At 43.4% G+C, this 26,099-nt stretch overlaps 1 protein-coding gene and 1 long non-coding RNA gene across 6 annotated transcripts; one reads left to right on the top strand and one right to left on the bottom strand.

Moving 5' to 3' along the window:
* Positions 1 to 53: 53 nt before the first annotated feature.
* On the bottom strand, positions 54 to 24,480 carry LOC147210694 (uncharacterized). Its single transcript, XM_086114917.1, has 54 exons — positions 17,213 to 24,480; positions 15,469 to 15,675; positions 14,761 to 14,777; positions 14,643 to 14,675; positions 14,074 to 14,106; positions 13,907 to 13,960; positions 13,416 to 13,517; positions 13,127 to 13,204; positions 12,749 to 12,793; positions 12,583 to 12,636; positions 12,340 to 12,393; positions 12,080 to 12,133; positions 11,929 to 11,982; positions 11,763 to 11,816; positions 11,618 to 11,662; positions 11,446 to 11,499; positions 11,322 to 11,366; positions 11,159 to 11,212; positions 10,965 to 11,063; positions 10,842 to 10,886; positions 10,646 to 10,744; positions 10,503 to 10,556; positions 10,309 to 10,416; positions 10,131 to 10,184; positions 9,943 to 10,041; positions 9,794 to 9,847; positions 9,289 to 9,387; positions 9,142 to 9,195; positions 8,983 to 9,036; positions 8,041 to 8,094; positions 7,674 to 7,727; positions 7,401 to 7,445; positions 7,088 to 7,186; positions 6,744 to 6,851; positions 6,604 to 6,657; positions 6,450 to 6,503; positions 6,262 to 6,315; positions 6,046 to 6,099; positions 5,852 to 5,959; positions 5,697 to 5,750; positions 5,326 to 5,379; positions 5,085 to 5,246; positions 4,895 to 5,002; positions 4,526 to 4,633; positions 4,363 to 4,416; positions 4,129 to 4,236; positions 3,964 to 4,017; positions 3,755 to 3,862; positions 3,623 to 3,676; positions 2,960 to 3,067; positions 2,580 to 2,868; positions 1,951 to 2,138; positions 1,609 to 1,851; positions 54 to 1,525 (listed from the first exon to the last, which is right to left on the bottom strand). The coding sequence occupies exons 1-54, from the start codon at positions 17,304 to 17,306 to the stop codon at positions 1,379 to 1,381; spliced, it is 4,473 nt and encodes a 1,490-aa protein (XP_085971043.1). The 5' UTR covers positions 17,307 to 24,480; the 3' UTR covers positions 54 to 1,378.
* LOC147210695 (uncharacterized) lies at positions 1,671 to 12,646 on the top strand. Of its 5 annotated transcripts, none has more exons than XR_015101329.1 (13): positions 1,671 to 1,798; positions 2,595 to 5,050; positions 5,132 to 5,265; positions 7,108 to 7,254; positions 9,309 to 9,471; positions 9,648 to 9,682; positions 9,758 to 9,856; positions 9,981 to 10,186; positions 10,280 to 10,440; positions 10,523 to 11,237; positions 11,324 to 11,851; positions 11,949 to 12,117; positions 12,585 to 12,646. It is a non-coding gene; the product is annotated as an uncharacterized LOC147210695 (long non-coding RNA). The 5 variants fall into 5 exon arrangements; XR_015101330.1 differs by having other exon boundaries at positions 9,936 to 10,186; positions 10,280 to 10,430; XR_015101326.1 differs by having other exon boundaries at positions 9,936 to 10,186.
* Positions 24,481 to 26,099: the final 1,619 nt, after the last annotated feature.

Here is a 26,099-nt window from a genome sequence, read left to right as displayed (position 1 = left end):
TGGTACAGCAAAAGCACACTGTCGGAATGGTTGGTCAAAAGAAGGAGAAAACCTTTCCACGCCTGTGATACTTTTATTGAAAACTCAAAGCAAAATCAACGTCTTCATTCTGTTTTCCTTTTATTTCCAATTTACATCAATAAGAAGTGTAACAAAATAAGAACAAAACGGATCATAATAAAATTAATTTAAAAAAATGTACACACCCTCACGCACACAGAGGCGTCCCACCCTGGTTGTTATTGAGCGACTTGGTTCAGCTTTGGTGTGTGTGGACTTCAGCAGAGGTCTTGAAGTGTCCCCCGGTCTCCACCTGTCTTACCCGACGGCACCCCTTCTGCACGGTGGAGTGTGAGTGCGGTGTGAGGCTAGTGGGAATTAGGGCTGGCGTCGAGGGGCTTTCGGTACCGACTATTACAGAACTCATAGCACCTTCTGAAGAGAGAGCCACCCGAAGCAAAGGCAGCCGTTCGGATTTGCCTGATAGTAGATGTGTTTGTGGTCATCTCTGCATTTTCACTTTGTTTTTCAGCGTGAGGTAGCTTCAAACCATCTGGATGACGACACGAAATGGCAAAATTGCTTTGGATTTGTACAAAACAAATTTGGGATGAGAGCAGAGTTAAACCTCCCTTCTCTGATGGGCAGTGAAGGGGTACAGGACTTTGGAACATACACCCCCAAATGTAACCTCACTTTCCAAAAAGTGTTGGTGTGCATATAAACACATGTACACACATAATGTGGAAATACACATTTAAACCATCTTGTTGCTTATAAACACAGACCTTTACAACAATAGAACCAAGGCGTTATAATACACAGTAAAGGTTTTGCTCCTGCTCACGATGGACAGGCGTGGAGTACCTGGATTTTCAGAATATTTTATTGGTCTACACGGATTCAAACTTCCATATTAGTGTGACAGGAGGGAACAGGGAGGGAGGTGGAGTAGGACTGGGACAGAGGTTGTGCGGCTGTTCTGTAGTGGAAAGGGGCTTGTCGTACTTACAAAGTGAACCCCTCCAGTCCTACCTCATCTCAGCCCGTTCAAGTGAGACAATAAATAAGTGACATCAAGTCATGTTTCAGTTCTCCACATTTGCTCAGTCCCTCTTCCTCCGGACTCGTACCCGTCAACAGTGGGCCATGGGAAACATGACTGGATCTCAGGAAGCGGGTTGACAGAGATGTACACTTATTGCCGATGCCCTTCAGTGCTAGCATCCAACTTGGAGAGCACTTCGTTGTGAGATCAATTTTCTTTTAGAATGCCATTCTTCTTTATTGTGGAATTGTGTGTAGTGTTTCATGGTTGAGTTTATTTCGTTCCTGTTATTCTGGGGGCAGGGGGGAGGGGTCACTGTGATATTCCACTTTACAAGAAGCAGACTGGGCCTACATCCACGCCAAACTCCTGACCCGCTCCTCCGATATCCATAGGAGCAATGTCCACGATGGGCAGACGGGAGGTTTTCTGTGTTTTGTACTCAAAGACAGTTTTGCCCCACCGGCCTGTGTGTTTCTGTTGGCGGAAGAAAAAGAAACCTGTAAGTTTCTCTCTCAATTATCCTTCATGGAATATTGTTTTCTGTTCTCTGCACTTACCTTGCAGCCATCCTCCAACACGCTATATGTGAAGCGGCTGTTGCCCTCTGCGCGGACCTCCACATCATTGGAGCCCTGCAGCAGCAAAGCCTTCTTCAGGTTGCCTGTGGCCTGATCCATGTAGGCAATGCTGTTCTTGCAGTGGTACGTGAGGTTCTGGGATGCCTCATTGGAAAGAAGCCTCAAGAAGGTAAGCTGAACGCTGGCGGCGTTGGCAGCGGGGCCATCCTGAGCGTAGCTGAACTGTAACCAAACAAGTCGAGGGAGGGAGCGATTAACTATTTTCAAGAAATGTCTTAAATCATCATCACCTAGTAAGGTAGTTGGTTGAAGTGCACTCACGTGGAATCCTCCATTCATGGTCTCTCCAAACCAGATGTGCTTGCGATCCTTGCTCTTGCTGGTCCACCAGGACTTCTTTGGTACATTGGCAATAGTTGGGTAGACGCAGGTCTCGCCAGTCTCCATGTTGCAGAAGACCTTGATGGCATCAGCTGTGCTTCCAATGTTGGGGTCAACCCAGTAGTCACCTTGAGAGATAGAAAAAGGTTGGGCGGTGGAATACTGTACATAAATGCCACTTTTACTCCAGATGCACATGTCTAAGAAGAGAGTGGTCCTGATCATTCATGGACATGTGCGGTGCCCCATTCTTTTGTATGGCTCATTGGGAATCTTCCTTAATTATGAGAACCCTAACCCTTCATCCGATCTGTCCATCTTTGTTTCACGTGTTCTGTGAGTTCACACTGAGGCCAAGAAAGGATCCATGTGGACCTCCAACATATTATAGCTGTGTATATTTCTAAAGTAGATCCTCTGCTTCAGGGGCACTGACCGAACCTTGAGTATTCACAAATTACAATCTGGCAATGCATGAGAAATGACGGGTTTCCACTGAAATATAGCTTTTGCTAACTTTCTTATATCTGTCATATATTTTTTCTTTGACAACAGCCAAATATACTTACCACTCTTCCACTCAGGGTGGCACAGTTTGAGGTCCCTGCAGGAGCGAGCGGGGTTCTTCTGGGAGCCGTCGGGGCTGCGCAGGTTCTCAATCTGGTTGTTGAGCGACTTGAGTGTGGAATCAACCTCAACATCGTGCTGTCTCAGGGAACTGGAAGCCTCATCAGCCCTCATGTACCTCAGTGGATCGGGAGACTTCTCAGTCTGACCCAAACCAGCGAAGGCAGACATGTCAATGCCAGGGCCTGGGGGCCCAGGAGGACCAGGGGGTCCAGCGTTTCCAGGAGGACCCTAGTGAATACAAAACCGCAAATGCTCAAGAATAGAAAAATTACCCAAAAGTACACAAACTTGAAATGAAACTGTGTTCTGTTTAACATACAGGTGGGCCGCTTTCTCCAGAGCGTCCACGAGGTCCAGGTGGTCCGATGGGGCCAAGTTGTCCGTTAGATCCATCTTTGCCAGCAGGTCCAGTTGGTCCAGGTGGTCCCTAAAGAAACAACGTGTGTTAAGTCAAATGCAAAATGGGGTGGAAATGAATATGAAATATGAATGATTCCTAAACTTTGCATAGGGCTAAGTATAAAACTTTCCTTGGTTCAGTGATGCGACGCAAAAGGTTGATGAAGTATTTAAAATGTAACTTTCAGTTCCCCTCTATTCTCCTATCACCACCAGACCACTTGCCTTATTATGCATGAAGATAATTTGTGTGGTGACATTTTCCTTCATTCCTCTTATCATAGCCCCTCTGCTTATCTAATCTACAAGAGATAATACAGCCTATTCTGATCTGAGCAGGGGTGGTTCCCCCTGTCTGTCAGCTTCTTTTCCTCACACAGCGTACCGGTAATTACAAAATTGCTCCGCCGCCCACCTTATCACATTGGTGGATAATTAAGGCCCTCACGCTTTGCTATCCCCTTCTTTGCCAAGTGATTGGAGAATTGCACAGAGACTGACCTGTGACCCCCATTCCTGTTAAATATCGTAGCACATGATGGAAAATATGTGTCACTCATTTTTCTCCTCTTTTTGTTCACACCTTAGCTCCGTTTGGTCCTGCTGGTCCCGAAGCCCCAGAATCTCCAGCGGGACCCTGTTTAAACAATTCAACACAGATTAGGCAACAAAGAGAAGGCAAATTAAAGATGCCTAATTGTTGTGAATTCCTTACGGGAGGTCCAGGCAGACCCTGCAGACCAGTGAATCCACGGTGACCCTTCTGTCCTCTCTCGCCAGCCTCACCACTCTCTCCCTTATCTCCACGTGGTCCTTGAGGTCCCTGGATTGCAGGAGTGACGTCTCAAAATTAATCACTTCGGGTAGCACTCAAATAAAATAATCAACTTCTTTCTGAGGTTGATTTGAATTTTTGACACTCACAGCCATTCCTCGTGCACCAGCGAGTCCAGGAGGTCCTGCAGGTCCTTGTGCACCCTGAAGAGAGATGTTTTCTCATGTCCATATGCAACCTTCTCATTTTTTTTATATCCGATTAGTGTCCACACACTGGTCTTTTAGTAGCCTCAGTTTTTTTGGGTTACTCACAGACTCTCCTCTGTCTCCCTGCTTGCCAAGAGGTCCGACAGGGCCAGGGGCGCCAGGAGCACCAGGAGCTCCAGGGCCACCAGCAGGACCAGCGTTACCTCGCTCTCCCTACAGGAAGAAAAAGTCCAGTGACTGAATGTGAAACTTTGTTGTTTGCGTACAATTTTTTTTTCCAGTTATTTCATTACATTTTTTTTCTCTCAGATTGGGAGAACTTGCACTATTTTCTCTCACCTTGATTCCAACTGCTCCATCTCTGCCAGGTGGTCCATCTGATCCAGGGGTACCCTGAAACACAGACAGAAATATTGAACAAACCATGACTCTGCTCAATGTTGTACTCACTCTGGTCTTTGTTTATATGGTTGATATGTCTATCTGTTTATCGAAGCTTCACCTCTCTTCCAGTCTCTCCAGAAGGTCCAGTAAGTCCAGGGGGTCCTACAGGTCCAGGAGGTCCACGGTCACCACCAGAGCCAGGAGATCCTTGTTTACCAGGCTCACCCTTGACACAAAGTGGATATTAATTTTGTTGAATTGTTCTTCTTAGATGCCCCATCAGTGTTCCAGAATCATGGTCTCCTTTTTAACACTTGAGAATATTCTGAAATTTAGTATATAAGATGCAAATCAAAAGGAAAAAAAAAGTTTAAGGCCTTTTTTATATGTCATATTTGCAAAGGTTACAAAATTGCAGTTGATGTTGAATAATTTCGAGTGCAACTAAAGTGTAGCAGAATAGTCTAGAAATAGTCAAAGAACTTACAGAAGGTCCAGGAAGACCAGGGAAGCCTCTCTCTCCACGCTGTCCAGGCAAACCAACAATACCACGAGATCCAGCCAAACCTTGAGGCCCTGAAGGTCCGTCAGCACCCTACACAGACCGACAACAGAGGATTCCAGTGCAACTGTTCTCCGAGAAGTAAGAAGCACAATCATAAGAATGGGTGACTTACAGGGGGTCCATCTTCTCCGGGTTCTCCCTTTTCTCCTTGTGCACCAGCCGGTCCTCTAAGACCAGCATCTCCCTGTCTTCCTTGGGGTCCTGCATCACCACGAGCACCCTTTGGTCCGTCTTTGCCAGCGGGACCAGCAGGTCCAACAGCACCAGGGTTACCCTTTGATGGAGAAAGAAACGTGGGTCCATGACAGTCAAAAACAGAACTTTTGAGATCATTTTGAAATAAATATACTTACATTAGGGCCTGGAGATCCAACTCTACCAGCAGCACCAGGGAAACCAGTGGCACCCTGTCAAAGACAGACTGTGTTCAGCATCACCAAACCTGTGTAACTCAGCCATAATTTCTTTTCAACAATTTAATAACTAAAGGTTCTTTGCGTCAACACAGATTTGTGAATGGTTGCCCACTTTTATACAAATTTATCTGTGTCACAATTGAAGATCGCCTCTTCATATAGGGCCCTCTGAGTTTAAACAGTGTCCACCCCAGTCATTGAGTTACAACGTCACAAAGCTTGCATTGATTAAAAAAGTATTAGAAATTTAAAAAAAAAAGATTGTTCTGTGAATCCTATCCCTGTAAATTTTTATTTAAGTTACTTACAGGAGCTCCCTGAGCACCACGTGCTCCCTTAGGTCCAGAAACACCAGTTGGACCCTGACAAAGGGAATGACCAAACATAAGTTATTATACCCGATACATTTAGATTTACCTTCTGTGGAATTGCCTTTAACTTGGAGCTAATTCTAAGTACCCACCACGGGTCCAGGTGCTCCTGATGGCCCTTGAGGTCCAGAGGCACCAGACTCTCCTTTCTGTCCGCTCTCACCAAGCTCTCCCTTGACTCCAGGCTGACCATCTGCACCCTGGATGTGTCAAACAATTCCGCAACGTTCGTATAATTGCTGAAGAGGGCTTCAGACAAACATTCCATTAGGTCTAATGTACTTACAGGAGGTCCAGCAAAGCCAGCAGGTCCAGGAGGACCCCCCTCACCACGGTCACCCTGCAGGAGTTTAGAAGAGACTCAATCAAGGCATGCATTATTGTAGCAGATATGTACCAGGAAGCCATAATATAAAGCTCACTGATCGATCCAAACGTCTAAGGACGATGATGATCACACGTAATATGTGATCATGTCCTTATATGCCAGTTGTATACTTACAGGAGCGCCACGAACACCAGGAGCACCAGAGGGTCCTGAAAGTCCAGTCTCACCCTTGATTCAGTAGAAGAGAAACAGTCAAGCCAACCATAATTAATAACATACAATTTGGATGGTACATCATACAAAAGGGTTAATTTCAAGTGATTGTTGCTTTAGCAATCCAGAAAAGGCACTCTTAGTCTTACCTTGGCACCATTGGGTCCAGCAGGGCCAGGAGGACCAATGGGACCAGTCAAACCCTGAAGAGGGAGGGAAGGGAGCAGAGTTACTGATGTTGATTAATGGGTGTCGCCAGGGATGAAAGATGAATTAATAATCACAACATCATTGTGGACTCACTCTAGAACCATCCTTTCCAGGAGCTCCTTCAGGCCCCTTTGCTCCATTATCACCCTGTTAGACAAAGAAAAACATGTTTATTATACATTTCATGCTAAAATGAATATGAAAGTCTGAACAAAAAGTAATCAGCCACGCACTCTGTCTCCTTTGGCTCCTGGGATGCCACCGGCACCTCTCTCTCCGGGCATTCCCTGTAGCCCAGGGGGTCCCTGGGGTCCTGCAGCTCCAGCAGGTCCAATGGCTCCCTATATGACGAGGATGTCACTTGTCAATCCAGTTGTGTAATGGCGATTGTAACAACATGTGAAAAAGACTGCTCATCTGTCTTTTGTCTTCTGGGTGAAGAAGGGCATATTTGGATGGTTTTCAAAAAGAATTAGTCAAAAACACAAGGTGAGGAGCTTGACGACGAAGTGTAGGTGGTACAGAGGACACAATTTATGCTGTATTGGTGATGAAAATGTTCCAGTTCTTTACTGACCTTGGGTCCATCACTTCCAGGTGTTCCGGGAAGTCCACGAGGTCCCTGCAGACCCTGAGGACCAGCACCACCCCTCTCACCAGGGAAACCACGTTCACCCTGTTTGGAGACAGATACACTGAATTAACATGAGCATCATGCGATGAATGTAAAATGACAATGTAAAGGTATGTAAATGTCAGGTACCGTTGTTATTTAATGACCTTGATATTGGTATAGTACATATAATAAATCTTTATGCAGCACTACATTAACATGAAACTTTTCCCTATATATGTTATGTTCTCCTTTAAATAACAGAGAAGGAACTTACTCTGGGTCCAACAGCACCAGGAGCTCCACCCTCTCCAGGAACACCCTGTAGAGAGAAACCGAAAAGTGCATTCCTGTTTGAGGAATAGTTTTAAAATGCAATGTTCTATACTACTACTACTACTACAACTCAAAGGAAGCACAACAAGAATTCTTAATTGTCTGTTCAACTTCAGGCAGATGCAATGCTGTTTCACGACACCACCACACTTTGGCATAATTCCATTTCATTCAAAGAGGAAGTATGGAAAGGCTTGACTGAAAATGTATTCACCTGGTCTCCGGGTTTTCCAGCCTCTCCAGGGGAACCAGTTGGTCCAGGCAGACCCTGTTTGACAAAAAAATTGACATTTTTTAATCTATTATGTTTATGTATCTTTGTAAGTGCAAATAAACATGCATTAACTGGAGAGTGGGGACTTTTCGAAAACAGTCCTAGAGTAACCCTTCCTTATCTTGTCTACCGCTGCACTTGGTTTCTCGGATCACACTGAGGTATTGCATCTAGATCTCCAAGTGTGTTTCCCTGATAGCTCAACCTTACGTCTCTAGAATAATAATCGGTGTTCAATTCTGAGCAGGGACAGACATTTATTGTGTGGGTCGTCAATATGATGGTGGAGTTTGATCAAAAAACTAACCTGGAAGCCAGAAGGTCCAGGCTGACCTTGCTCTCCTCTCTCTCCAGCGGGTCCCTGAGATTGGAGTTAAAAAAACAAAACAAAACAAAAGCAAACAAACAAATTAGTGTTGGAAACATCGAAATCCAATCTTACAAATGAAGTAAACTCCCTCCACGACAGGTTCCAGGTTCAGTCTATTTTCCTCATTGTTTGTTGTTGTTGTTGCTGTTGTACAATCACAACTGGTGCTGTGTCACCAGTAGGTGAATGAGCTAACAGTGTGAAGCACTTGAATATCTGAGGTAGGCAGCTATACAAGTGACAGCCCATTTACCATTTACCATAACTGATTTGTTGTGGGACTTTCGGTGTAATGGCAGAAGCCCTATTGTTTTACACTGTGTAAAGTTGAAAGACAAAGACTGAAAGGAGGAAGTAGGCCAATAGTATTTCAAAATTGGCCTAGTTTATTCAGAAAAGTATTCAGCGTAAACTCCTCTTTAATCCTGCTTTTTTTCACGTACAGAAAGCGGCAGCTTCTGACTAATTTAACAATGTACGTCTTTGGACATTATGATTGATGCATATTGTGAGATGACAAGTTAAGTGTCTGTTTGGAAAAAAGGACTGTTAAAACATAGATCAGAGATAGAGAGAGATATATACTCTCTCTCATTCTCTCTCTTTTTCTCTATATATTTATGTGTGCATATCTTTATCTTATATGCTTTTAAACATGTTTGTTTTCTTTTGAAAGTGTGTTTGAAGACCTTAAAACAAGTACTGTTAATGCAATAATAACATGCCTGGGGAGTCCTTAAATAGGGCATTTCTGTATAGCAGATTACTTATTGCAGGGGTAGTCTGGAAGGTAACGCCCATGCTGGAAATGGATTTGTTGTCATAGTCTTGATGATATGCAATCTAGTCCCGTAAATTAGTACAAAATGGGCCACTTACTGCAGGGCCAGGTGGTCCAGCAGATCCAGTCTCACCATCTTTTCCAGGCAGGCCCTGTTCAGAGAGAAATATTTCAGTTAGAATTTTGGCAATAGATGATAATACATCCACCAATGGCTGTTAAGTGGAGGTAGTATACATTGACAAAAGATCACTTACTCTCAGACCAGTGCGACCTAGAAGACCTTTCTCTCCAGGCTTTCCAGGCTCACCCTGTTGAACACAAATCAGTCAGCTATAAAAACTTTCTTCATGATGAAAAATGAAAGTAACTGAGATATTCAAATTTCTTTCTGACAAACTTACATTGCCTCCTTTTGGTCCAGGGAATCCCATCACTCCTGGCTGTCCACGGGCTCCCTGAGGACCAGGAGGGCCGGGGCGACCGTCCTCACCTGGAGCACCCTATCATCCATCAATTAGACAAATTAACACTGAGAAACAGATTTTGCTGAAGATGTAAAGAAGGAACTTGAACCATACTGACATGTATGACCTGTATTCATTCCCAACATGTGTTGAATATTCATTATAATACGCATAATTGCATGAGTCTTTTGTAACTTCTTGATTGTCTGTCTAAATTCTCAGTCATGGTAAGTTAATTCAAGTCAACTGGAATTTTCTTGTTTGTTGAATTAGTTGTGTGTCTTGTTTTCCAAAAGCTTTCAAATATGACTGAGGCTACTCTGCTGTTATGGTAATGATATTTCACAAAGTTTTGCAGAACAAATGTTCTGGCTAGACCACTGTTTTTCATTTTTTAATCCCTCAGGGGGAAATTCAACTTTATATCTTCAATGGTACTCACAGAAGGTCCAACTTTGCCTTGAGGACCAGTATCTCCAGGACGGCCAGTTAGACCCTGCAAAAGGTATGCATTTATTCAGACCATTTCAGATGCAAAAAAACTAGGTGCTTCTGCCTTACTGATTTTGACTGCTGTAAGGCAGCACTCACCCTTGCTCCAGGAAGACCAGACTCTCCTGTGCGTCCAGGATCCCCTGTAGCACCTTTAGGCCCAGCGGCACCAGGAACACCACGGTCACCTGGGGCACCCTGAAGAACGCCAAGAGGCAAAAGTCACTTCCAGTTGATTCCAGTTCTCATCCTTCCAGTCAGCCAGTGCAGTCAAACAAAGGACCCACCTTAGCGCCAGCAAGACCATCTTGACCTGGGAAACCACGGTTGCCAGGAGCTCCCTGTAAGGATTAGCACCAAAAAATAAAAAAACCCTCATCAGAATCACGACAGCATCACTACATTTGATTTATTATGCTGCATTTATTTCTTCTAGCCATGTCATTAAATAGGGTGAATCCCTACTCGCTCTCCAGGAGGTCCAAGTGGTCCAGCAGCTCCGGGTTCTCCTCTTGCACCTCGCTTTCCTTCCTCACCAGATGGCCCGGGTGCACCTAGGGGACCGGCGGGGCCCTGGAAACATCAAAGTATATCAGTGTATGATTTCATGCTAAATTACGTTTCAATATTTTGTTAAATATAAATCCAAAATCACTTACAAGCTCTCCCTTGGGTCCAGCTTCACCTTTGAATCCAGGAAGACCAGGGTCACCCTAAACCAGACATGAAAAGGAAGAAGATGAGTATTTGTCAACAACTTTCAAAGCTTTACAGATCACTCTTTAAGTCTCAAGTGACTCACAGACTGTCCTTTGGGTCCCAGGGGGCCTGTTGCGCCCTGTGGTCCAGGGGGTCCGCGGGGGCCAGGGAAGCCAGGGGCACCAGCAATGCCAGGACCACCCTTGAAAGCACCAAAAAAAAACAACAACCCCATAAGTCAAAATTGAGACAATCACACATGCTACACAATGTTATCAAAATGACGAGAGTGGATTTACAGCAGATCCTTTGGCTCCAGGAATACCATCAGTCCCGGGGTTTCCCTGTTTCAGGACGACATGTCACAATCAGATCTTGAGGACAGTTGGAGGTAATTACTGCTGTAGGTGAAAATGACGAACCGATGCCCCGGCCGGTCCGGGAGATCCTGGTGTACCAGCCTCTCCACGGGGACCCTGTTGGCCTTCTGCTCCACGGGCTCCAGTAGGACCAGCTTCACCCTGGCAGGACACGATAACAACATTTGCACTTCCACAACAAGGCCAAGCTGTGGGTTTTTTGAAAAACATAAAGTCCACTGGGGGTCTGTCCACACCTTGGCTCCTGGGGATCCTGGGAAACCGGGAGCTCCAGCAGGACCAACAGGCCCCTGGAGACAGAAGGGCAACCTTCAGGTTAGTGCTGTGTAATCAGTATTAGAAGTACTTGAAATGCGAAGTGAGTTAAATCTATTGAAATAATATCAACATGTTACTTACAGGTGGACCAGCAGGACCGGGCAAGCCATCATTTCCACGGGCACCCTATGGAGTTGGCACAGGAAAGTCAAGGAGCAGAAAACACAAGAAGCTTGAACGGAATAAAGCAGAGATTAAAACTCACTGCAGCTCCGGCAGCACCGGTCCGTCCCCTCTCACCAGGCAGACCACGTGGGCCCTGAAATGACAGAAAATCGAGTTGAGATGCACAGTATTTCCAGACACAAACTTTAAAAGAAAGCAAAAGATCATGAGTGAGAATCAGGTGCATCATTGTAAAAATAAAAAGCACTCACCATGGGTCCAGGGGCACCATTCTCTCCAGAAGCGCCAGACTCTCCCTGTTTAAAAAAAGACAAGATGGCATAAGATTAAAAAACAAAACAAAAAAAGAGAACACGGGAACTAAAAGATGAATTTTTTGGCATGCACTGTTGTCACCTTTGCTCCTGCAGCACCGTTCTCTCCTTTAGCTCCATCCAGACCGGGGTGACCCTACAGAGGACAGTGACAAGACCGCTCAGACTTCAGTGAGCAGTGGCACATTGCGTCATTGTGCCCTTTTTAGTGAAGACATTTCAAATATCAAGCAGTGATGGGAACTTACTCTGTGTCCTTTGATTCCAGGAAGGCCAGGAGTTCCAGGGAATCCACGAGCTCCCTGAAGTGAACACACACGAAGAGAAGAAATGGAAATCAGATCTCTCCCTCCAGTTTCCTCACCTGTCTTCACCAAGTAATTTAAAAGAGTCTCCAACCTGAGGTCCAGCAGGTCCGCGCTCACCAGCTTTGCCAGGTTTGCCAGCCTCACCCTGCAGTAAAACAAGTAATTGAAGGCTTACCATTGAATCGCAGCAACGGCTAACTGATGTGAAATGGTCATTGACTTTGCGGTTGAATGATAAAAATGGGCAATAGAATAGGAATGTTTGATAAAATGTATGTTTTTGTTCTGTGTCATGCTGTGTCCTTGAAATGACTCTTGTCTCAAAGATATTTGAAGTGAACATATCCTTACATCACTTCCTGGTTTTCCAGAAGGTCCAGGTGGTCCACGGGGTCCCATTGCTCCCTATTTTGAAGCAAATGGCCAGTTAGAGTAATCCGCAAATCCATCTTTGGAATGCATTCATGCGAATGATGCAAAATGCAAGCACTGCTCTCGTATTGTTCTTCAGCCAAATTATTGAAATTGAAAATCAAGTGAGTCAAAGCTTTAAACATGAAATGCTGAAAATTAAGAGAAAACGTTTGTACTTACAGCTGGACCGGACTCTCCAGCCTCTCCAGGGGCACCCTGGAAACCTTGTGGCCCCTACAGGAACAATAACACCAATGTACTGTGTTATACTTCTTTGTGAGTAAAAATATTGTACAGATTTTTTTCTTTGATGCTTTGCATTTAGAGCAATGGTAAATGCACTTACAGGGGCTCCACTTGGTCCAGGAGGACCACGAGGACCCATTGGACCCTGCAAGAGAAACATACAGCGGTAAATTTATTGTTCAAAACAATGGATACATCGGTATCAATGAATTTCCCCTGCACCATGTTTTGAGAACGTCATCTGCAGTTTACAATTAAATGAAATGTGGCTCGTTAAAATATTGAAGTGTCCTTTAGTTAATTTATGAACGAAATTTGCAATGATACGTTAATAGGAAAAATAGACACAATGACATGAATCTGTGAATGAGTAGACTTTGACCACAAGATGGCAGCATTGTAAACATTTCAGCCTGTCAAGTTGAGGTTCCAACTGATTACTTCCTGTATGCCACACTACAGGATACACAACACGTACCATTGGTCCTTGCATCACTCCCATCTGAGCACCTCCGGCCTTCTCATCAAAGCCTGTAGCCATCTGTGCAGCAAAGTTCTGAAACCCCCCCCAAAACAAAACACCTTTATTTCACACCAAAACTACACTGATCATGACTTTATTCCCAGAAACATTTGCCTGCTCCAAGCGAACCAAAAGCACCTTTTGAAAAGACACAGTTTCTTGCCTTTTGCGCAGAAAGGTGTCATGGGATTGGTATTAAAAAAAAAAAAATTGAGTCAAAATATGGGATTCACGGATGACTCACCCCTCCAAGTCCAGGGGCTCCAGGTGGCCCAGGTGGGCCAGCTGGTCCGGGGTTTCCAGGAGTCCCAGGCTCACCATCCCTTCCACGAGGTCCAGCATTTCCCTTAGAAAAAAAAGGGCAACAGTGGCCTTCAATCACAGGTTACTGGAAGAATTGAGTTGAATTTTAAATCATGGATTTAGGAAAAGATAAAGGTATATATTGTCACCTTCCTAAAATGATGGGCAAAGTTATTTTTCAAAAAACATGAAAAACGGAACCCAACACAACAGTATATTTGGTAATAATTTCATTTCAGGGGTTGAATTGCGTGATCTCTTCAATGAATGTATTTGATTTTAGCAGGCGTGGCCAGCATCCTGAGGAGGTGCTGAAGGCAACAAAAAAAAGTTTTGTCAAAATATGACTGAGGCCATTGTTGAAGGCCAGAGGTTGAAGGTATGATAGTGGAGCACCACCTATCTGTAGTGGATCAATGTGTTGTCTCCTACCTTGTCACCCTTTGCACCAGCTGGTCCACGTATTCCCTGGTCACCTGGGGGGCCCTGCCAGAGCAAAAATGTTCAACTCAGCATTCCAAGCATGGCTAACATTGCTCAGGCCACCAAGAAACAACTTTTATCGGCCTTCACAGCATCCAAAAGATGGTGATATTTACCATAGGGCCTGATGGTCCTCTTGGTCCTACAACCTGCAGGAGGAAAAACAGAATATATTTGTCATTAATGGTAAAGCAGTCCTTTTTTTTAACAACAACAACGGGAAGGTTTGATTGGCCAGGCCAAGTTTGGCTGACGACATCACCTCTGCTTGACCTCTGCTTGAACTGACTGTTCACCTGACGCATGTGTGTGTGTGTGTGTGTGTGTGTGTTTGTGTGTGCGCGTGCACCCTGGCTCTGGTTGCTGAGATGATATAAGAGGATTTGAAGGGGTTCACTGTGTCCCAGGAATGTCGGATTTTGCTCATTTATAGAAAGTCGAACAAGGCACCCGTGTTGATAACACTTAATGATCATAAGCTTCTTTGGGGGAGATCATTTAACACTCCACGAATAAAGACAAAAAAAATGATAGAACCAAAAGGCACAATGGGGCATAAATCTGGGTCACTTCTAAATTTCGAAGGGGTTCAGGATCCTTTGTTCGTCCAAATAAGAGCAACAGTTGGTCTTTCATGTGGTATTATTCAGTCAACAGTGTTTTATAGAGTGCCGGATTTACTTACATCTGCAATATCGCCTGGTTCACCTTTCTGACCCTGGTTGATAGAAGAGAATGTTAGTAGAAAGCTTCATATTGAAACAGAATGTGTTGGTGGTAAAATAATTTTCGTATCGCCTCACCCTTGCGCCGACCGTCTCTGTCGTCGATGAATGGGTGAGAGGAAAGAAAGAACAGCACATTTAAAAGCATTTCAAGACATTTTATGGACTTTTCATTCGAATGTTGACTTTTAGGAGAGGAGAAATGATGAAACATATGTCAATGCTAAAACCCACAGGCCAAAAAAACCCTCTTGGTTAGTGAAATAAGGAGGGAGCTAAAGCAGAAATAAGCATGCCATGATGATGAAGTGTCATTTCAGACAAAAGCAGCTCGAAAAAAATCCACAATCTAGACGCAAAGAATTACTCCAAGCAAGCAATTTATGTTGGAGTTTTTTTTCCTTTTAGATGAAAGATGCCAATTGATGGCTTGACTTCATCTTAAACTGTTCGCTAAGACCAAGGCATTCTAGGCCTTCAGCCTTGGTCAGGTTCTATTCGAACCATGGCAGAATTCCTCATGGTTTTGTTTTGCTTTTATATAAATATAGACGGACCACTTTGGCATCACACTTCAGGATCCATGCACTGTGAAAGATGTCTATTCTGATCAAAATCAAGCTAGCTGTTTAAGCACAGCTAAAACTAGTGGTTCAAAGACAAAGTGAGCGGTGATCATGCAGCCATTTGGGATCATGCAGCATTGCCCATTCGGTCGTGCTAGCCTTGGTGAGAAAAGCGAACAGAGTAATTTATTTATGGCTACGTGAATAAATAAATTACAACCAATGTGGGCACTGGCATCGGCGGGGCACATGGGGCAGCATTCTCCAGATGGGATGATAGGGTTGGCACACTCCTTCATCTCCTCGCAGATTATCTCATCACACAGAACCGTTCCACTGTCACACACACAGATTCGACACGGCTCTGGCTTCCACACATCCTTATCATTATACAGCTGGCCGTCCTGGATGCAGCCACCTGCCTTCTCTGTTGTGGCCAGCGGGGGGGGAGGCAAATGGAGGGAGGGGAGGGGGGGGGGTAGGGAGTGGGGGTCAATGAGATAATTCCAAAGAAAGTTAGCAAAAGTTTAGGAAATGTTGATGTTGATGTTTAGAAATTGAGAAAAGGAGGATGTGCGAAGGTGGAAGCGGCAGCGTCAGGCTCAGATGGAGGGTTTGTGATTTGTCAGTCACAGAAGTGGACAATGGAGAGAGGGAAAAAGAGTCTCTGTAACAATTACAAACTTTGCAAATAACACATATTTAAAAACTGTAAAACAACCGAAAGAGATTCAGTCGTGTGACTGAATGATTTGGATGAATGGGCGATGATTACTTCACTGATGCTTTTGAACAGGTGCTGCTGTGACCCACAAACATACACGTTTTGAAATATACCTGACTTACAAAACCTCATAGCTGTTCTATAGGTAGTTGCAGCCAAGCTGAAGTACTTCCCATTTTTCACTTGACTGACTGTACAGCACTTCATGTGTTGGGCCTCTGCTGCTCCCATGAATGAATCTCTCTTTCAGGAGCACTGTGCCCAATTGGCAAGCCGCTGCCTTAGGTAAACAGAAAAATTCTCCATCTGGACCACATAGTGGCGTCAAGCAACATAACAAACACAGCGGTAGCTTAAGAAAGCTCAATTTGTTTGTCTGGCCCACTGCTAACTGCTGCTGTTTGTTTTTTCCAGCAGTGTTGAAGGTGTCGATACTCGGCATGAAACTTGCCATCTACTTCATAGCTAAAAGTCAGAAGACAGAAAAATGCATCTTGCTCTGAATTGGGTCCTTTGTCTGGCGGCCTCCCGCTGTGTAGCAACTCAGTTAATAAGCGCCATTGACTTCCTGCTACCCTTTGAGCCTGCTAGACTGAGGTCAAACACCACCTGACCCTTTCACTTCACATTATGACAACAATGATTTTGCGCCAGCCAAACCTTGGGTGTGATGACCTGACTCTGCAATTACATTCAGACCTCATCCACCCTTGCTGTGACTTTTCAATCCAACGGGCAGGTGTTCCCTTCTGAGGAAATAAAAAGGCATCCAGACCCAGACTGGGAAATAACCCGAAGCCATTGCCAACAATGCAGAAAGTCAAAACCAACCTTTCACAGTTTCAGAGTCAGGAGCCACAAGAGGTCCTGCTTCAATTTTTCTTGGGTCATCGGTATGCAACCTCGCAAGTGACTTAATTGATCGTCAAGTTGGTATACATTTTAATAGCTTTTGTACATTAAATGGATATGGTAGTTCTCTGATTTGGGTCTTGAGCTTTTGGAAAAAAAACTCTTCTCTGTACAGTCAGTGCCAGGAGAGTACAAATGAGCACTTGTTCACCTGGTCCACCAAGTCTACAGAAAAAACGCTGGAATACTTCCTCCTTGGCCAAAAAATAAATCAAAAATAAGCACTGCAGACTTTAATAGTGTTGTCCAGAAGAGATGTTGGTCATCACATATATTTTTTATCTACAAAAACTGAAGTTCAAGGAAGAAAGAAAATCTGTCTACTTACGGTCCACTTCTTCCTGACATCTGACCACCGCCAGCAAAACAAGTTGGGATGCTACAAGTAGCAGAACAGTCCTTGAATCCACAAAGCTGAACATGTCTAAATGTTAGACATGCAATAGCTCGGGTGAGAAGTGATGGGACGGAGGAGCCCTTCAGTCAGTTCTGTGTTAAATGTGTGTTCCCAGAGACCGAAGGTACCATGCAGTCAAACCCTCCAAAGACTAAGTGGAATCCAACGCGGGGCCCCAGCTGGCACTCTGCACCCACCGCGTCAGGGCAAGCACCGCGGTTTTATGTCCACTGTGTCTTGTATGGATCTTCGTATATTCCAAAATGCCAGTCCTTCCCCCTGACCCCCTGTCGAGCTGAAACCTGAACCTCACATCCCTCCCTCAATTCAGCACCATGTACTCTCCCAGGGATTTTTTTTCTCCTTTTTTTTTTTTTTAACTCAAGCCCTCCTTCTTCCTTTGACCCGTTTGGGCTGGCCAAGAGATGCACCTTCACTTTCTTCAGGAAAGTGGAGCTTGGTTGGACAACAGAGTGGAGGCTGTTCGTGATATCAACTCAAAGGGCAACAGGCTTCACGTTTCAAGAAGAGCGATTATCTGTCAGGGTTATTCATATTTTACATTGTAGTTTGGCAAAGCAAGGCCCCTGTTTGATTTTTTGGAACTATAATTAGAACAGACATTATTTGTATTTCCATACTGCTTCGCTATGTGGACAGCGACCGCTTTTTGGTTTTTTTCTTTCCATAATAGCGACTTCTTGAAATCCATTTATTTGGAACGGGCTGGCGTTCGAGCTGAAACGAAACCAAAATGTCTTTGCAAACTTGTTAGTACTGATTAAATATTGCATCAAATATACCTGAAACTGCAGAGGAACATTTGCCGTGGAAAGAAAATTCTGAAGGAATCAGGAGCTTCTGGCTCAATACCTCTTATAGGAATCAAGCAGTGCCAAGCAGTGGGTCAGCAGGGTTGTTTGTTCCGGTCCAGTCTGTGGATTATGGATTAAACTGTGGGCATTCAATAATTTTTATGTCTTCAACTGGTCAATGGGCCATGCAATGTGTTGTGTTCACAGTTCAGTCCAACTTTCTGGGATGTTGCTGTTGTTTGTACAGAGGCAATTAACAGGAGGTCGTGATGACCAGTAAGACATTCTGCGAGAAATTCAATTATGAGAAGGACGCTCACAATATTTAGTGTACATTTAGGTTCATTCATTCATTGGTTGATTGATTTCAACTATCATTTTAATTAATCAACTGCGTGCACTTGCATGGATTTAGATTATCACCATATCATGTATCCTGTTAAAACAGCACCTTTATGCCACCGGCGGCTTTTGTGAAGCCGAGCGGTGATGAAACGTCCTCGTGATCGTTATCGAGAAGCGCTCTGTGAGGTTGGGCCAGGTGAGGAAGCTTGAAAGCAGGTCTTTGTCAGGCAGAGAGGCACTGTAATTCCAGGGTTGTGACCTTCTGGCGAGCCGCCGTCATTCCACATGGAGCAAGGAAAGATTTGGACCGGCCATCTTCACTCCGCTCAATCACCTTTACAGCATAGCCGCATAGCCTGTTTTCCAGGTTTCAAATTGACAACATCAAACAAACGTGTTTGAGCGATGTGGTTTAATTGTTGTGTGCGTTGTGTTGTGTTATTTTTGTTATTTTGACTTCAAAATGGCGCCGCGAGAGTGGCTGCCTTTCCAGCAGCTCCTATATTTTGTTGTTCTACTTCTTCCTTTCATAACTTTGCTGCTGTGAATTGGGAATTTCTCCATTGCGAGACTAATAAAGGTTTTCTTATCTTTTCTTATCTTAATCAATTCACGTTCCGATCACAAGCAATGATAATAAGGTGTGTGCCGGAAACATTTCAGGAATTGAACCCGTTTCTACTAAATCAGTAATCATGGCCCTTTCACTAACTGAAGGAGCAGACGTTGAAACTGGCAGATCATGAGCTGTGTCATGTTAAAAAAAAATAAATAAATAAAAATCAGTTTGAATTTCAGTACACATATTTAAAGACTAAGTAGTAAACTCTTACCACAGAGTTAATATTGCAAAAAATGGAGAAAAAGAGGATCTATTTATGATGCAGCCCAATTGTAGGCCTCGGAATCAGCAACAGCCACAATGCTCAATACTGATCTTACACAACCAAAAGAGTAAGCATTATACTTATGCGCCATGGACATTTTTTTTTAATCGACTTTCTCCACATCCCTATTCTGTGCTATTCGGACTGTAAACTGCCGTCTGCCATCCCCCAGCATGCACAATAGGCCTCTGTGTGCACGGCGGCCCGCGGAATGCTGCGAGATGGCAAGGCGGTGGGATAGCTGCATGGTGAGGATGGGGGGTGGGTGGGTGAGGAAGGCTGTGGAAGCGCGGTGGATGAAGAAGGGAGGGGGGGGGGGCCAAGTTTGGAGGTAGGGGAAGAGAGGGCGGCGGTGGCTGGAGGGTGGATGGTGATGTGGTGGTCGGGGTGGTGGAGGGAGGGGGGGCTGCTGATCTTTCATGACTGTACTGCTGCACACAGGCTCCAGGGGTCTACAGGGTGTCTAGGTTTCATTCAGCATTGTGACCACAGAGGAATGAAGTGCTGTGGATGGGTGCTACTGGCTCATGTAGGCGCACGGTCATGGGGCTCTATCATGTCAATCTGAGCTTTTTTGGGGAAGAGGAATATGAGTTCTACTTTAAACAGAAGAGCTGTACAAGTGAACAGATAGATACTTTTTCACTAATTTCATTTTTCACACAAACACTGATGCCCAAGCTAGTTGTGCAAGTGTGAAAGGACTTTTTTCACTTAGTGATATGTCTTGTCAATGTTTTCCCTTTAGTACAAAAAGGTTCACTGATAATATACTTGAAGAAACTACTTTTCGCTAACGGTTATGTTTCCTGCCCATGGACTACGATATGTAAATTAGCTGTACACTAGCTTCAGCACATTTTGGCAGCCATTGTACATCAATGTGCATTGTCCCTTTCAAATAAACAACAACATGAAACATGAAAAAAAAAAAAGTTAAGTCAAAGCCAGCCCGTATAACATCATGTTTTGGGCTTTGGCCTCCTGGTAAGGCTTTTTTTCCCCACTGCCCACGGTCTGCCTTGGTGAATTGGTGGGCAGATCATTCAACATGGTGCACCCGTCGGTAATCTTCCTTGGTTGGTATTTAGGTGCTGCTCCAATGGAAGGAAGGCCCTTGAGTATTGTTATGTTTGCTGTCTGTCCACTTTGTTCCTGGGGGTTGTTTCTTTCCAGGGTTCATTAAGCTTTGTTTTCTTATTAAGAAAAAAAAAATACCAAACGGTCATTTTGTGGTTCTGTTTTCTTTAACCCGCGACCCTGGTGAGGATAAGTGGATTGGAAAATGGATGGATGGATGTTTTCTTCAATGTAGGCGTTCCAGGAGTATTGAAGTTACTGTCAAAGTACTGTCAAATACTTCTGTGGTTTTATGTTCTCTGTTTCTATCGTGGTTAGTTGGCCTGGGCCACTTGTTACAGATGGGTTTCCTGTGATGTCACGTCCATGTGCAGGGGTGTAGACAGACATTTTTCAGTGATGTGGCTGTGCATGCGTGCTTGTGTCATTGTTTATCATACAATCCACAGTCAGTGTTTCATGAAATAAAATTCAAACCTAACCAGAACAATGCCCATCACCCTCCTAATCAAGCAGAAACAAGGCAACATTTTGTGGAACTTAATTTTAATGCCCTTTTCTTTACCCTTACCTTTCTTTTGAGCATTGTCTCATAGTCTAATTCTGCTCAATGTATTGATTTGGTAGTCAACCACCAATCAAAGTGAAAATGTGCCACTGATGACGGATGCCAATTTGCATATATCGATCAATGGCAGATTTGTTCAAATCATATCTAAAAATCCCAATGACACAAAAATCTCTTCACTCTTCACAAATCTAAGCATTGCTTTTTACTTATATTTGCAAGATTGGTATGAATATGCATTTTATTTCATGAAACCATGGCAGTGAATGGCGTGCTAAACAATGACTATTCAGCCATGTTGTTGTCTTGCTATGGTATGAAAGTAATCAAATGTTCTTTAAGATAGAGTCGTTTAGAGTTTACATTTGCATCAATTGTGTATTTATTCTTTAAATATGCAATATAAACCCCCCAAAAAAACCTGCCATGGAAAAATGGCGGAAACAATCACAGATATCATCTGCTCGCCTCTTGACTGGTACTCGTAAGAGGGAGAACATAACTCCCACTCTGGCATCCCTTCACTGGCTCCCCATACATTTTAGAGTTATTTTCAGGATCCTCTTATTTGTTTTCAAATCTCTAAATGACCTTGCGCCACCTTACCTCTCTGAGCTCATCCGCCCCTACGCACCTGCCCGGCGCCTCAGGTCTGCGGACCAGACCTTATTAGAAGTACCAAGAACTAAACTGAGGCTCAGAGGGGATCGAGCCTTTTCTGTTGCTGGTCCCTCTCTCTGGAATGACCTCCCACTAAACATTCGGCAAGCCTCCTCGCTGCCCATCTTCAAAACCCGCCTCAAAATTCACTTGTATTTTTTGGCATTTGACTCAGCATGACTTAGATTTGTTCTTGGTTTTGCTGTTCGGTGCTTTCTACTGTCTTTATTACCGATTTGCTTTACTGTTTGCTGTATATGTTAAATTGCTCCATGTACAGCACTTTGCATGCAGCGATGGCTGTTTTTGCAAGTGCTCTATAAATACAGTTGAGTTGAGTTGAGTTCTCCACTAGTTGTGGGGGTGGCCAGGGTGGGCCTTGGCCACCATGTAGCTCCATCCCTGGTTCTACCCATTGTTGTGTTCCAGTACAGTGAGTGTTTGAAGAAGACATTTTTGAGAGTAAACGTCAATAAATGGTCAATTACTATGCGGTGTGGCGGGACAGCGTCTCATTTCACCATTTACTGGCACCAATTTGGAGTCATGACGAGTAGACGTTTGACAATAACATTTGCTAGGCAGGGTAGGTACAGCATATTAGCTAAACAGTAAACTGTAATATGCTAGCCGTTTGATAATGACTAAATATCGTACAAGGTGTCCAAATGCCGTTTGTAGTGTGACGGTGATTGTTCTCCAATACATGCTATATTGGGCTAACAAACTAATCCAACAGCTACTTGAGCCAAATGCCCAACATTGGCTGCGGCCACGAAAGCAACTCTTCATCCAGTCCTCACTTCACTGAGCCTGAATCAAAGCCTCAGGCCCGGTATGCTCCTTTTCCTGTGTGAGGTGTAGGGGGAAGAGGTTAAGTTTGTGCAGTCCTGGTGAGTGTAGCGAGGGGGGCTTTCTCACACAAGATGCAGGATGAAGGGACAAAGGTAGTATTCATTGGCCCAGGAATGGAAAACATTTTCACCTGAAAAACCGGCCGACACGGTACGCAGAGGCTACTGGGAGCTACTCACCACAGGTCCAAAAGCCTAATAAGGTCCTGTGCCAGATTAGGTTAAGGGAAATTGAATCTCTCGTCATGACATCAATTACCTCATGTAATTCTCATCGCAGTGAGCATTGTGAACATATTTAACAAGTTAGACAATGATGATCATAATAATAAGGATTATGCTTGAGATTTGCGGTACATTGGAGGGAAATTGAATTCCCCCCAGTTCAAAATTTCAGGTTCTTCTTTTCCTCTTATTTTTTTTTTCCATTCATAATTTTTTTTACTATTTTATTTGCAACACGACCATGAAAATGCCTTTTGATGTCTAGCATACATTGTTTGACAAATGGGTTGTAGCTGAGTATTTTGTCAAAAAGAGCATCCGGCATCGTGATGTGCTTTAACATAGACTCTCTTTGCTTCACCGAGCTCTCTGAAGAGCAATGAGGATTCACCAAATTGAATTTGCCTTAGAACTATTTGATTTGTGGCTTGTTTTTGGCTCACGGGGGCTTCTTGGAGAAGTCAGATATTAACCAAGCATAACATTCAACCACTTGAAAAATGTATACTGTATATTTTTTTCTGTTCAGAAAAGTAAGCAAGTAGCTATAATTTCGCATTTGAAGAAATCATGCTGTGCTTTACTTAAATAGTAAAACTATTTGCGGCTCTTATATTGAGTAGTGCTGCAATATTATCAATTCACCATATATTTTCTGTGTCTCAATGTCTAGCATATGATATAAGTTCCCTTTTACGGCAGTACAAAGTTGGACTTTGTACTGTCGTGGAAGATTTTGTGTGTTTCTGAAATCAAACATTGATAAGAGGCAGTTCAATTCAAGACAAATCACACGACGGCCCATGCCAGCTCGCGTATTTAGAGCATTGTGATTCCCGCGGATAGCAGGTAGCCCGCAAGGAACGCATGAGTAGCCTGTGGGCCTGCTCGAAAAATAGCTCAGCAGTGACGGCACATTGTGATGCCATAGAAGTTTGAAAATGTACTGTAAATACTGGAAGGGATGTATAGAAATAATGTATTGTATATTATTTGTTTCCTAATTATGGTGTGAAATCCATGTGATCAGTATCGTCACATGTATCAATATTATTAATTATGAAGTCAAAAGAAAAGCAATTTTTAAGGTACTTAAAGCAAATCAAATATATTTTCAGAAGTGTGTATCAAACTGCTAGCCCTTCGCATTAATGTGTTTCCAAGAAGTGGCTTTCTGCTTCAAAACGGTGGTGACCCCTGCACTAGAGGAAGCATCTCAGACACATGAATGTGAAGTGTCCTCTCAGGAAACCGGCCAAGAGAGCTGCTTGGGACTGGAGTGAGGGCGCTGCCTAGAGGAGGATTGGATTAATGTTCCCTCAAGTCAACTCACTATGAGGTCTCACGACTGCTTGTGACAACACTACAACTGTCGTAAACCACTTGCTAAATACGATGATATCTATGACTGGAGTTGTATCTTAAAATGTGCCTTTGCAAAGGCAATCATGCGATGAACACTTGCAGAGTTAATACCCCGTTCACAAAATGTTTATTATTGATGTCGTTGGCGTTTGCAGTAAAATTGTTCGATATCATGAAACTGGTCCTAATATTTTGATTACCCAAAATAATTACATAGAAAGTACACATTCATTCATTCGTTCATTTTCCAATCTGCTTTATCCTCACTAGGGTCGCGGGGGGTGCTGGAGCCTATCCCAGTTGTCTTCGGGCAGTAGGCGGGGGACACCCCGAACCGGTTGCCAGCCAATCACAGGGAACGTAGAAACAAACAACCATCCGCACTGACAATCACACCTAGGGACAATTTTGAGTGTTCAATCAGCCTGCCATGCATGTTTTTGGAATGTGGGAGGAAAGCGGAGTACCTGGAAAAACCCACGCAGGCCCGGGGAGAACATGCAAACTCCACACTGGGAGGCCGGAGCTGGAATTGAACCCGGTACCTCTGCACCGTGAGCTCGAATTGCTCACCACTGGAACACCGGGCTGCCTGAGGGCACACATATTAGGAATATTGTGTCATCTATAGGGCATCGGTAGAATAGTGCAACGTCACATTTCTGAGATTCACATTCTCACCTCCAGCCATGTGATTGGATGGTGACCAGTCCAGGGCGAACCCTGCCTTTTTCATAATTCAATAAAATCAAGCTTGAGCTTTTTCACCCCGATTCTGAAAGCTATGTTTAGCACAAGCGCAACACTGGGCATTGGCAAATGAGCGCCATACATACAGAGAAGCATGAACAGCTGCTATTTTGCTTCTGCTGGGCCTTGGATAAAAGTGGAGGAAATTCTGAGTGGTTCCATATACCTGTCGTGGACTAGAGGAAAAAAAAAGAAGATGAAAAAAGTCAGGAAAAGCCTCCTAGAACTCCCGAAATTTATCTTTCGGGTTAATCAAAGTCATTTTCAATGGTGGGAGGTGTGTGTTGCAGGGTATTATAGTTTTGGAGGTTTCGTTTATAGGTACCGTACTTTTTATTTCCTTTTGCCTATTTTTTTAAATTCAAATAGTATTGATTCATTTTTTGAGGAAGCTTCTTATCTGTAGTTAGTTTTTATTTTTTGTCAAAAACGTGTTATTTTAGTTTCTTATTGGTTTTATTATTCATTTTAGTTGTATATATATTCTTTTTAAATATATGAAGTATTTGTCACACGAAAAAAAAATGGTAAGTACGAAAGTAAAGTACTTCAGCAAGTTTCAGCAATCCCGAAGTAAAAATATTTGAAATAAACCCAGACGGCTCATGTCCGAAATGAATTGACAAACATAAGAACAAAGCACATTTTCGCTATAATTTTAGTTAAAGTTACTTTTAATAATGTAAGAAGTAATTTCGGTTTTTTTTTCATTTGTTCTTATTTCATTAATGAATTTAATTTTTTCAATTTTAGTTGTAGTTATTTCATTAGTTTACATGAACTATAATAACCTGAGCATGCTAATTCCTATTTAGCAGTTTGAAGTGTGCCACATCGCAATTATAATAGTGGCAACCACATTGTTTTATTTTGTTGTTATTTTTTCCCACCTCTCAAAAAGATGTTTTTTTTAATTGAGTTGCATGATTTTACAGCAATATTTATCTTGTTCTCAATTTTAAAATTCAAACAAAGTGGCATTTGAGTATTGGTGTGTAAACCTTTGTATCCACTGAGTATATACTGTATATATTCATAATGCTAATTAGAATACATGTACTGTAAGCGTTTGTTATGATTGACCTCTGTGATCAACACCTGTCTAAAAATGAGATTTGAAGTAAATGTTATCCCCGCCCCTTTACAATGGGAATTGTATAGATGGAATGTTTCCTACTTTCGTTTGATATCAAACTTCCCAGTGGATGAAACTGCAACGATAACATTTGACCAATCAGGATCATGAACAGTAGCTCAAAGAATATCCCG

The sequence above is a fragment of the Hippocampus guttulatus genome, chromosome 1 (genome assembly GCF_054856545.1).
Source record: "Hippocampus guttulatus isolate MCC_2025c chromosome 1, RoL_Hgut_1.0, whole genome shotgun sequence".
Classification (NCBI taxonomy): domain Eukaryota; kingdom Metazoa; phylum Chordata; class Actinopteri; order Syngnathiformes; family Syngnathidae; genus Hippocampus; species Hippocampus guttulatus.
Note: the sequence above shows the minus strand (reverse complement) of the source record. Positions and strands in the feature narration are given on the sequence as shown.